The following is a 12,503-nucleotide window of genomic DNA, read 5'->3' as shown; positions in this document are numbered from 1 at the left end:
TGTGAATGTATATGCATGTGCTTTAGTAATGTTTCTCAAGTTTAGTGGTTAATAAATTCACTTTCTTTAACTGGAAAGCCTGGTTAAAGCAGCTCCTTTTGACACAAAACTATATTGGGCTGGAAAAAGGTACCAGCAAGGGTAGGAATCCTGTTGTGACGAATCGAAGGGGTTGCATTAAGAAAGGACGCCAGTTCTTATTTAGGGACATAACAATTTGGGGAACATTCGTAATAAGCATCAGGCAATGGAATGAAGCCCTTCAAATGGGGCCTCATCATTACCAAATTAATTGTCTTAATTAGTGGTGAGGCAAGCAGGCTGTTCACGAGCCTTCCCACCACAGAGTATTATGGGCAGTGGTGGGGTGACCCAAACTCTCCAACCTCTCCTCTAGGGAAGACAAATTCTGCTCATAGGCATGGGCCTTCCATCACCAGTATATCACAGAGCAGTGACAAGGGCGAAACACTCAATACCCAATTTATCCCCTATTGTCCAGGATAATGTAAGGCTGTGGAAGCAAGGACTGAGGAGGGGGCTGAAGGGTGTGTAAACTACTTTGCAACATCACTGGAATTGAAGCACGCGAGGCAATAAGGGGAACTCAAAATACTTTTACAAAAATGCAATCCCTTTATTTCATCTCTTCACAGAAACCACATTAGTTACAGATTGTCATGGCATTGACTTTCAGTACACATCTCACTACTCTACAAATGGAAGATCCCAGATTACAAAAACTCTGTAGATATGTTCAATACAATGACTAATCACAGCTCTTACTGAGCAAACAATAAAGCTCCATGCATCAGAAAAGAAATACACAGTCTAAACAAAAAATGGTCCTATTGTATCCAGATTTTTCACAAAGTCTTTATATTAAGATTCACGTACAGACACTAATCTAGATGCATCGTGCAATTTCTTAGCATATACATGCATAATTAGAACGCTTTATTATTTAAAAGCAGGAATAAAATGAAGTTCATGTTTAATATGATTACTGACACATCCTTTAGGAGACCATGAAAAATGTCACATTTATGTAAAAAAAAAGCTTAAAAAAGGCATTTTGTATTTTTTCACTTTTACATTTTGCTTAAATAGAACTTTATTTAAATGTTTTCTTCTAAACACACACGTTTGATACATCTCAAATCAATCATTGTCTTATAATCTAATTGGAAAAGACCAAAATCCAGAACAGACACTTCCACCATATTTTGGTTTCAACCAAAAATAATTCATTTTAAACAACAAATGTGAAAGTGGTTTGGTGTTCTTGCAGTTTATTGGTTATAACTTTCTCGGTTGCTAAGACTGTGTTAAGATTTGCATTTTTTCTGTTTGATGAGGTGAGTTGTGTTATGAGACTGTTCCAAGAGATCATTACTGACTGAATTTTCACTGCATTTGATTGATTAACTCAATCATTTTTGTGTAAAATATTAACAGTTTTCAGATTATTAAATCTTTCCTGCGGGGGGGGGGGGACCGGGCGGGGGGGGGGGGGGGGCGGGGGGCTGGGGTGGTGATTCTTTTGTGCCCATCAAATTGAGGAATGTCATTGCTGGGAAATGGAATACTTTATCCAGATTTGCTTCCAGCTTCAAGATTGAGTATCCTCAGGTTTGTCTGGAATGAGGCATTATACTCTGCGCATCAGTTCGGTCAAATTCAGACTCGACTTGTTTGCTGGTCTGGAGTTTCTTGAATCAAGAAAATAAATCATTGACCAAAAGCACTTGCTTATTACTCTGGATAAAAAGGGGCAAATCTCCAAGGGAGGAATAATTGATGAAATAAAGCAGGAGTCACTTTTGTCAAAAAAAAGACTTCCTATATTTCCGCTGTTTTTTAAATGATGTTGGGATGACGGAGTGAAGGAATTACATTCATGGAAATTATTTCAGTCGGTCCTCCCTGTAACAAGGTTTCTTTTTGTATTGGTCTCAGGCAGCCGATTTCTCAGGCTAATCAAACCCAGTAAAGATTGGACAGCTCGACACTGTAATGTTGATGAAAGTACTTAACGCCCCAGCCGATTCTTATCATTTCTCCAGAAACAACAAAATCGAGACTTCACTGGCTAACATTTCAGTATCACGTAGTTCTCTGATCAAAGTACATATGGAACATTCTGCCTGGGGCATTGTGCCACTTTGTAGGGTGGAGATTTGGAAGCATTTGTTGACGAAACTAAATCTTTAAGAACTGATGGGATTTATCCCTCTCTCACTGAACAAACTAGGTTCACCTATGAGGTGATTTGAAATGTTGGATCTGATTTTTATTATTATTCTTGGATGCCCGATTGAGATTTTTAAGTCTCTCCCTGGTTTAGGCACCTTTTGCACAGGAGACTGGATACATTCCGAGCGGGGTGACACATACTGGGGACCATGACATTTTTTTTCCATTCATTCCCATTTAGAAAGTGAGGGGAAAAATGTTACCCTCTCATCAGCAGGATTGCATTATTACTATTCACAGGGACGGTGGGTTGTGTAACCGACTGTTTGTTTATTCACAATCATTAGCAGGTCAACACATTTTGGGAAGAAGTTCCCCATTGCTGTGTTCAATTAATTCTTCACCTCATGAAGCGTAGACTGATGACCTTCCACCAAACAGCAAAGCAAATCCCAGCACTCTAGAAACTGCCCTCATTCATCAAACTTCTGAATTTTTTTAAATAAGAAAAATCTTTCACATCACCCAGAGGAAAGGTTTGTAATGAGAAAGCTGGCCCCTGTGAGTTTGTACTAAGGACGTCCCGCTGTGAGAGGGCTCAGCTATGAAGAAGTAATCCAACATGTCTAATGGTAACTTCAGAACCAAAATCATTGTCATGAGTCACATTCAAACATGAACAATTCTTCACAAAAGGAGTCAGATACAATTCACACAAACTTAATACAAAGTGTTAAAAGACTTCACTTAAAATGTAAAGAAACTTCCTGCAATTGCAAGGAATTGCTTTGTGAATACTATTCTTTGTACAAAAACTATTTAAGACAATATACAAAAAGAATAAGTGAATACATTGACTCTGCCAGTGATATATATACTCTGCAGTTCTAAATATTGATTTAACAGAAATAAATCATTCTTCATATTCTCTATTTTTCAAATCCTGTGCTTTCATAAATAATTGTTCCTTGTGGAATTTATTTAATTTTTCTTATTTTAAGGTAAAGTTATCCAGTTCATGGTGTTTCACCCACTCTACAAGTACAACCATTGATCAGGACTCGACCTTACTGTGGGCTGGTATTATCAGATCAGATACATCAGATACAAACTGTGATTCGGAGCTGTAATGTGCTACACCAGCTGATTTAGTAATCGGGAGAAAGTGAGCAGAGAGAATAAGTGGGAAGCCCGAGAAAGAAATGCAAGAGACAGCTAGAGAGAGGGAATGAGTAAAAGACAGCAAAAGTACGGAGGAGTGAGAGAAAAATCACAATGATTAAAGGAAGACCTCACATAATCACTTTTACACGCTACATAGCAGGGCTGAGTTTGCTCAAAGTCAAGCTCTATCAATTGTGATATTGTGCTCATCATTAGTTTAGAAAATAAGTTTTGTTTGAAGTCATAACTGAAGCAAAAAGTGACCAAGAGCCACATTTAAGATGTAGAACGTACAGACAATGGGTCAGGTTCACTGCAGCGTATTCTTGTGGTGAGTCGCTACAGTGCTGTAAGATATGTCAACAGAAGGGGGAGCACAGCTGAAGGGAGGGTCCACCCCCTCCATGATGTAAATAATCTAAAATTCTGAGTCATGGAAAATCAAATCTGTGGATTTCCCAAACAGTTCTAACCGCCAGCTCCAATAAAGAAACGGCAGAGGACTGGTTCGCAACCTAACGCCCATTGGAACATAACGGAAATGGTCTCTCAGTGCTGACCCCAGTGCAGTCAGGGTCATGGACCAGAGATACCCAGTAAAGCGTAAAAGGCTATTTGGAGACTAAATTTAGAAAGAGGAACGTGATGAGAATTAGAGTCTTTTTTTTCAGTTTTTATTTTTTTTTACAAAATATTTCATAATTTTCACATCTATTCTACTGTGATATAATCTATAAGTCACTTGTGCTGGTTTCACTATACAAACAAACACACTACAGCTCTGATACCAGCCTGGATCAAGGCAGGTGACTGATTAGCAGATGGTGATTGATGGCAGAAGCGTTGTAGGCGCACGGTGCACATTCTCCGTGAATCAATCATCCTCTTCTCGCAGCCCCCTTGCCGGGTCTGGGTGTGGGAGAGGGAGGTGGAGGAGAGGAGGAAATGGGAGAGGGGGAATTGGAACGGGGGGGGGGGGGGGGGCAGTGACTGCAGAGAAGATCATGTTGCTTGAAGCCGGTGAAATGGAAGCTCTTTAAAGACTCCAGAGACGCAGCGATTCAGCACAGAGGGCGGCAGCGGCAGCAGAAGGAGCAAAGCAAGACGTCTTGGAATGAAAGGGACAGGAGACAGTGATGAAAAGGTTTGTTGGGTTTCACCACAGTCCAGGACTGGGACCTGTACCTGCCACAGGGGTGAAAGCAAGCAATAAGCTGGGGGGCAGCGATTGGCCAGGAGCAGGGGGGCGCCAGCGACTGGCCAGGAGCAGGGGGGCAGCGATTGGCCAGGAGCAGGGGGGCGCCAGCGATTGGCCAGGAGCAGGGGGGGCAGCGATTGGCCAGGAGCAGGGGGGCGCCAGCGATTGGCCAGGAGCAGGGGGGGCAGCGATTGGCCAGGAGCAGGGGGGGCAGCGATTGGCCAGGAGCAGGGAGGCGCCAGCGATTGGCCAGGAGCAGGGAGGCGCCAGCGATTGGCCAGGAGCAGGGGGGACAGCGATTGGCCAGGAGCAGGGGGCGCCAGCGATTGGCCAGGAGCAGGGGGGGCAGCGATTGGCCAGGAGCAGGGGGGGCAGCGATTGGCCAGGAGCAGGGGGGCCAGCGATTGGCCAGGAGCAGGGGGCGCCAGCGATTGGCCAGGAGCAGGGGGGCCAGTGATTGGCCAGGAGCAGGGGGGCCAGTGATTGGCCAGGAGCAGGGAGGCCAGTGATTGGCCAGGAGCGCTACCCAGTTCTGGATAAGGACAGGTTTTGGGAGGTTGGTAAAATCTTGGGACAAGGTGGCTGAAGCAGGAATGGGATCTGTACCAGGATCTGGAGGCAGGACAAGGTCCTTAGCAGCAGCATCACAGAAGAAGAAACTTCTTTTATTACCCCCCATCGGCAGTCCGAGGACCTCCACAGGTCTCGACACAGATTTCAGGAGGCAGTCTGGCCAGAGGCAACCTTACCATGCCTTTGGCCCTCACAACAGCTAATCCCATCATTATTACAGAACACAAAGATTGAAGGGGTGAGCACTGGGCTTACTGAACCAGCCACAGTTCAAAACACACAACAAAAAGACAGCAAAGCAGGAGCAGCAAGGAAAGGAGGGAAAGAGACAAGAAATCAACATTAGAATTTTCATACGTTGAATATTCTGCATATTCGAGGTGACAATGATACATAACAAATAACTGACTGAAGACAATTGAACAGAAAACATAAGAACATAAAACAGGAGCAGGTGTAGAGCAGACGTCCCCTCAAGCCTGCTCCATCATTCAACACCTGATCTGCTTCAATTTCACTTTCCTGCCCATTCCCAGATCCCTCGATTCCCTCAAGAAACCAAACATCTGTCTATCCCAACCCTCAGCACCCTCAGTGAGTGAGCTTTCACAGCCCTCAGAGAAGAAATTCCCCCTCATTCTGGTCCTCAATGATCAGCTCCTTACCCTGACACTCTGCCCCTGGATTCCTCAGCCAGCTAAGACAAGCTCTGTGTCTACCCTGTTTGTGTGAGTGTGTGTGTGGGGCGGGGTGGGGCGGGGTGGGGCGGGGCGGGGTGGGGCGGGGCGGGGGGCGGGGCGTAGGTAGGTGTGTGTGTGGGTGGGGGGTGCAGGTGGGGGAGGGGTGTGTGAGTGGGGGTGTGTGAGTGGGAGGGGTATGATTGGGGGGGTGTGAGTGGGAGAGTGGGGGGGTGGTGTGTGAGTGGGGGGGTGGGGGGGTGGTGTGAGTGGGAGAGTTGGGGGGTGTGTGAGTGGGAGAGTGGGGGGGTGTGTGAGTGGGAGAGTGGGGGGGTGTGTGAGTGGGAGAGTGGGGTGGGAAAGTGGGGTGTGAGCAGGGGGGGGGTGACAGTGGGGTTGGGGTAGGGGAAAATGAGTCACATCACGGGCTTATTCAGTGTTCACATTAGTCGAGAGTTTGGCTTTGGTGCAAATTAAATCCGAGTGTTAAAGAGAATAATGAGACTGCCAGGATGGGGAAAGGAAACCTTTTCAATGCCTGAACTCTCCCTTCCTGCCACAAGGTGGCAGTCACACGCCATGCTGCCATCTCATGATGTGGAGATGCTGGTGTTGGACTGGGGTAAAGACAGTAAAAAGTCTCACAACACCAGGTTTATTTGGCAGCAAAAGCTACTAACTTTCAGAGCGCTGCTCCTTCATCAGGTGAACTAGTGGCTTTTGCTATTAAACAAACCTGTTGGACTTTAACCTGGTGTTGCGAGACTTCTTACTGCCATCTCATGGCTAAACTCACCAATGACTGCAGGAAGGCAGATGATAAACAATCGCAGAAGCACAGGAGACCATTCAGCCCATTGTGCCTGTGCTGGCTCTTTGGTAAAGCAGCCCAAATAGTTCCACTCTCCTGGCCTTTCCCCAGAGCCCTGCAAATGTTTTTGTCTTTTAAGTATTAAGTTTCTGCTGATTATGTTCTTTATCATCAAGGCAACAGATTCTAAAAGGGATTTTTAAAAAAAGTCTCCTTTGGCTATTTTACTAATTAATCAGCAATTTGTCATTGTTTTTTATTTATTTTTTCCTGGGGTGGGGGGTGTCGCTGAGCCAGTGTTTGTTGCCCATTCCGAACTGCTCTTCGAGTGCTTGCTGGGTCATTTCAGAGAGCAGCCAGGAGTCACCCACATTGCTGCAGCTCTGGAGTCACATGTAGGTCAGACCAGGTAAGGATGGCAGATTTCCTCCCCTAAAGGACATTAGCGAACTAGATGGGTTTTTCCGACAATCGATAATAGTTGTCAACAGAGATTAGCTTTTCACCCCAGCTGCCACAGAGGGATTTGAACCATTTCCTAGAACGTTCTGGGTTACCAGTCCAGTGACATTACCACTATGCCACCACCTACTCAGTTCTGTATTTACCAAGTACTGGGGTAGATGGAGAGGCTGGTTCTATTGGGAGAGGCACTGACTGAAAGGGGAGCTTTAAAATGGCGGCGCGGGCTTGTTGGGCCGAAGGGCCTGTTTCCTGTGCTGTGTTGCTCTTCGTTCTGACTGTCCCAGACACGACAAACAAAACAAGTGATTTCCCATCAAACTGACTGACCACTGAAAGTCTGCAACTCTTCAATACATTTGCATTCACCTCTCTGTCCTTGCTGTAAATAACCTCCTGGGGCCACTTTTATCTTTAAACTCTCTGCCTGTCAGTCTCTGATCTGAAATGAAGCATTTTCAACATGGACAGTTCAGGTTGAACCAGGTTACTGAGCTTGTGTTGGGGGTGGGGGGAGTGCTTACTGCAAGCTCTCACCCGCAGAGAAATACAAGAGTGATCACTCACTCCATCCATCCAGTACCTGTGGGTACACACAGGCCAGGAGCAATCTTCACTGGTCTCTGTGCATGTGTCTATATATGTGTGCACACACATACATGTACACACACAAACATATATGCACACACATGTACACGCACATAAAAACAGGTATTTTGGTATTCAGACACAAATATTTGACACCAATCTTGATAATGTCTGTCTGACGGTGAACCTGTTCATGACAGTGGTGCAAAAATGGGTTCAGAGTGACTATGTGACTGGCCGGCCCCTCGCCCCCTGATTAACCCCCACGCCCCACAATCCCTAAACCCAGTTTTCTTTCTCATTCAGTAAAGTTCTGTGTGGGTCTCGATGAGGAAACAGAAGCTCACACAGACTGTGCCCACGTTCAGGCCCATGCCTGGATCCTCTCCGGGTCCCAGTGCTGCTCAGGCCCTGGAACCTGCTCCAGGGATTGACTGGGAGACAGTTGGATTCTGGTGTGTTTACCTGGAGACTGAGAGGGAGGAGGGGCTGGTGGAGGAATCGAGCAGGGGAAAGGACAGTGACTCAGGATTGAGATCGCTTTAGCTTAAATGCTCACTTTTTGTTTAGAAGTAAACTACCTGCTGACTGCCCTGCACCTTCACATACTCTTCTCGGTGTCTGATATGTTTCAGCTTCTCGCCGCTGCTGTATTGCTGTTTGAGTTTGGGAGCTGCCGGAATTGTGATCCTGCTCTGGGGCGAGGGAGCGCTCCCGGCCTGGGACAGAGAGAAAAGAGAATACAAATAATCAGCAACACACTCATCAGACCAACACTCAACACAGGGGCTCAATAACCCCCCTCCCCCACCCTCCAACCACCCCCCCCACCCCCACCCCAATCAACCCCCACCCCCTCCAACCACCCCCACCCCACCCCCCTCCACCACCCCAACCCCAATCAACCCTCATCTCCTCCCCAGCCCAACCACCCCCACCAACACCCCCCACTGCCCCCTCCCCCGCCTCCCCCAGGATCTGCTCCCTCTCCCCCCCCCCCGACATGAACAGCCCCCAGTCTGAAGGTTAATAAAGAAACTCATTAGATTTGCAGGGAGAGGGAGCAGTCACTTTTTGTTATTCTGTTTCTGGTCCTACCCCCTGCCAGGAGGGAGCATTTGGGACAATGAACAACCCACCACTGTTCCCCCATCCCGCTTTCCCCCTGCTCTCGTTCCCCATCCTCATTATTCCCTGTCTCCCCCACCCCCTCCCCAGTCACTGTGTAGATCCTGGGGAACAGCAGCCTCTGGTTCCTGTTCAATGACCAACTGTGACATTTCCAGCATTTGCAGGTTTTTAATGATTTGTGTGGAATTAATATTTAAATTTTGTCACACCTTCATCGACAAAACTGCTGCTTTGGAATTTGGGAATTGAAGTGTTAAAATCACAAGGTTGGATGTTGGGGTGTGGGGTGTAGGGGGGGTGTGGGGTGTAGGGGGGGTGTGGGGTGTAGGGGGGGTGTGGGGTGTAGGGGGGGTGTGGGGTGTAGGGGGGGTGTGGGGTGTAGGGGGGGTGTGGGGTGTAGGGGGGGTGTGGGGTGTAGGGGGGGTGTGGGGTGTAGAGGTGGGTGTGGGGTGTAGGGGGGGTGTGGGGTGTAGAGGTGGGTGTGGGGTGTAGAGGTGGGTGTGGGGTGTAGGGGGGGTGTGGGGTGTAGAGGTGGGTGTGGGGTGTGGGGGGGTGTGGGGTGTAGAAGCGGGTGTGGGGTGTGGGGGGGTGTGGGGTGTAGAGGTGGGTGTGGGGTGTGGGGGGGTGTGGGGTGTAGGGTGTAGAGGTGGGTGTGGGGGGGTGTGGGGTGTAGGGGGGGGGTGGGGTGTGGGGGGGGTGTGGGGTGTAGGGGGGGTGGGGTGTAGAGGCGGGTGTGGGGTGTGGGGGGGTGTGGGGTGTAAGGGGGGGTGTGGGGTGTAGAGGCGGGTGTGGGGTGTAGGGGGGGTGTGGGGTGTAGAGGTGGGTGTGGGGTGTGGGGGGGGTGTAGGGGGGGGTGTGGGGTGTAGAGGCGGGTGTGGGGGGGTGTGGGGTGTAGGGGGGGGGTGGGGTGTGGGGGGGGTGTGGGGTGTAAGGGGGGGTGTGGGGTGTAGAGGCGGGTGTGGGGTGTGGGGGGGTGTGGGGTGTAGGGGGGGGTGTGGGGTGTAGAGGCGGGTGTGGGGTGTGGGGGGGGTGTGGGGTGTAGAGGTGGGGTGTGGGGGGTGTGGGGTGTAGAGGCGGGTGTGGGGTGTGGGGGGGGTGTGGGGTGTAGAGGTGGGGTGTGGGGGGGTGTGGGGTGTAGGGGGTGTGGGGTGTAGAGGCGGGTGTGGGGTGTAGAGGTGGGTGTGGGGTGTGGGGGGGTGTGGGTGTAGAGGTGGGTGTGGGGTGTGGGGGGGGTGTGGGGTGTAGAGGTGGGTGTGGGGTGTAGAGGTGGGTGTGGGGTGTAGGGGGGGTGTGGGGTGTAGGGGGGGTGTGGGGTGTAGAGGTGGGTGTGGGGTGTGGGGGGGTGTGGGGTGTAGAAGCGGGTGTGGGGTGTAGAGGTGGGTGTGGGGTGTGGGGGGGTGTGGGGTGTAGAAGCGGGTGTGGGGTGTGGGGGGGTGTAGGGGGGGTGTGGGGTGTAGAGGTGGGTGTGGGGGGTGTGGGGTGTAGGGTGTAGAGGCGGGTGTGGGGTGTGGGGGGGTGTGGGGTGTAGGGGGGGGTGGGGTGTGGGGGTGGTGTGGGGTGTAGGGGGTGGGGTGTAGAGGCGGGTGTGGGGTGTGGGGGGGTGTGGGGTGTAAGGGGGGGTGTGGGGTGTAGAGGTGGGTGTGGGGTGTGGGGGGGTGTGGGGTGTAGGGGGGGGTGTGGGGTGTAGAGGTGAGGTGTGGGGGGGTGTGGGGTGTAGAGGCGGGTGTGGGGGGGGTGTGGGGTGTAGGGGGGGTGGGGTGTGGGGGGGGTGTGGGGTGTGGGGGGGGTGTGGGGTGTGGGGATGTGTCGGCTGCCAGTGAGCAGATCCCCAATGTATCTGTGATTGCTCCATTTACAAAATAAACTCATCCAATTAGACACCTCCCACCATGCAGTCCCTGTTGTAATGCGGATCACCCAGAGAGTTGTAAATCTTTGGAATTCTCTATCCCAGAGGGTGTGGGTGCTCCATCATTGGATAGATTTGAGGATGTGGGATGGACAGAGCTCAGATTCCTCAGGGAATGGGGAGCAGATTGGGAGCTGAAACCCAAGATTAGCTATGATGGTATTGAATGGTGGAGCAGGCTCGATGGGCCGAATGGTCTTCTCCTGCTCCTATTTCTTAAGTTCTTCTGAACATAGAACCAGCAAGATCCCAGAAATGCCAGTGAGGTGAACAATTGGTTAAGTGGCGCTGACACGGGGGGTGGGATTCTCTGGCCGCACAAATCTCCAAGACCAGAAATTCCCGTCCAGGTTCCGACCTTCAAACGTTCCGCCAAATTCTCTGTCTTTCTCGCTACGATTCCCGCCAGGAGCTGGGGGGATGGGGGGAGAATTCTGGCCAATGGGCTGAGGCAATCTTGTTTTTGATGCTGTACTGAGCATCTGGATATCAGCCCAATCTCTGTAACCAGGGGTTAACACACAGGATGATTTAGTTACTAACTAATAGCTGTCCAGATAACTAGTTAACTCATTTAGCTCATGAGTTGTTATCCCACTAGTTAAAAACCTCCCTCTGCCCATCAAGAGCAGCTTTCATTGGAGGTGACTCCACCAGCGGGAACTCTCCTGCAGACTGGGATCACACTGAACAGATAATCAAGGATTTGAGTTAAATTTTATCTAAACACTGGAGCTCCTGATTCGCCAGCGATAACCGAGGCTGTGGAAGTCATGTCTCGGTGTGTTAATGCTGCCAACCAGTTGTGGGCTGAAGTTCCAGGGACCTCAGTTCAAACCTGAACCTCCCGTCCCAGTGGGTGCTGCACTGTCAGAGGTGACTTTTTTTTGGGGACAGGAGAGAAGCCACGACACTATTTTGAAGACGAACAGGGGAACATTCTCCCAGTTTTCCTGGCCAATCTTTATCCCTCAACCAATATCATTGTGGGAGCTTGCTGTGCACAAAATGACTGCCCTGCCTCCTTCCATACAATGGGCAACCAGACTTCAGACGTGCTTCACTCGGACAAGCTGAGATAATGGACGGTGCTATAGAAATGCAGCTTTCTGCATTGGTTTGTTAAATGATGGGCTTGGTTTAATATTGGGAGGTGGGGGGGGAAGGAGAGGGAGGATGGGGTGGGCAGGAGGAGAGGGAGGATGGGGGCAGGAGGAGAGGGAGGATGGGGGGGCAGGAGGAGAGGGAGGATGGGGGGGCAGGAGGAGAGGGAGGATGGGGGGGCAGGAGGAGAGGGAGGATGGGGGGGCAGGAGGAGAGGGAGGATGGGGGGGCAGGAGGAGAGGGAGGATGGGGGGGCAGGAGGAGAGGGAGGATGGGGGGGCAGGAGGAGAGGGAGGATGGGGGGGCAGGAGGAGAGGGAGGATGGGGGGGCAGGAGGAGAGGGAGGATGGGGGGGAGGAGGAGAGGGAGGATGGGGGGGGAGGAGGAGAGGGAGGATGGGGGGGGAGGAGGAGAGGGAGGATGGGGGGGGAGGAGGAGAGGGAGGATGGGGGGGGAGGAGGAGAGGGAGGATGGGGGGGGAGGAGGAGAGGGAGGATGGGGGGGGAGGAGGAGAGGGAGGATGGGGGGGGAGGAGGAGAGGGAGGATGGGGGGGAGCAAGAGGGGGAGGAGGAGAGGGAGGATGGGGGGGGAGGAGGAGAAGGGGACAGAGGATGGGGGGGAGGAGGAGAGGGAGGGTGGGGGGGGAGGAGGGAGGTGGGGGGGGGAGGAGGAGAGGGGGAGGGTGGGGG

General features: G+C 50.9%; 1 protein-coding gene across 1 annotated transcript in view; it reads right to left on the bottom strand.

The window, feature by feature from the left end:
• Positions 1-4,851: 4,851 nt before the first annotated feature.
• Positions 4,852-12,503, bottom strand: part of srcin1a (SRC kinase signaling inhibitor 1a) — a 411,921-nt gene continuing 404,269 nt past the window's right edge. Inside the window, exons 24-25 of the mRNA XM_080213891.1 lie at positions 8,251-8,388; positions 4,852-5,385 (exon numbers count right to left, since the gene is read on the bottom strand). Coding sequence (XP_080070017.1) covers positions 5,383-5,385; positions 8,251-8,388 — 141 coding nt within the window. The 3' untranslated portion in view covers positions 4,852-5,382. The remainder of the gene's footprint in view (positions 5,386-8,250; positions 8,389-12,503) is intronic.

The sequence above is a fragment of the Carcharhinus amblyrhynchos genome, chromosome 27 (genome assembly GCF_965287045.1).
Source record: "Carcharhinus amblyrhynchos chromosome 27, sCarAmb.v2.hapA, whole genome shotgun sequence".
Classification (NCBI taxonomy): domain Eukaryota; kingdom Metazoa; phylum Chordata; class Chondrichthyes; order Carcharhiniformes; family Carcharhinidae; genus Carcharhinus; species Carcharhinus amblyrhynchos.
Note: the sequence above shows the minus strand (reverse complement) of the source record. Positions and strands in the feature narration are given on the sequence as shown.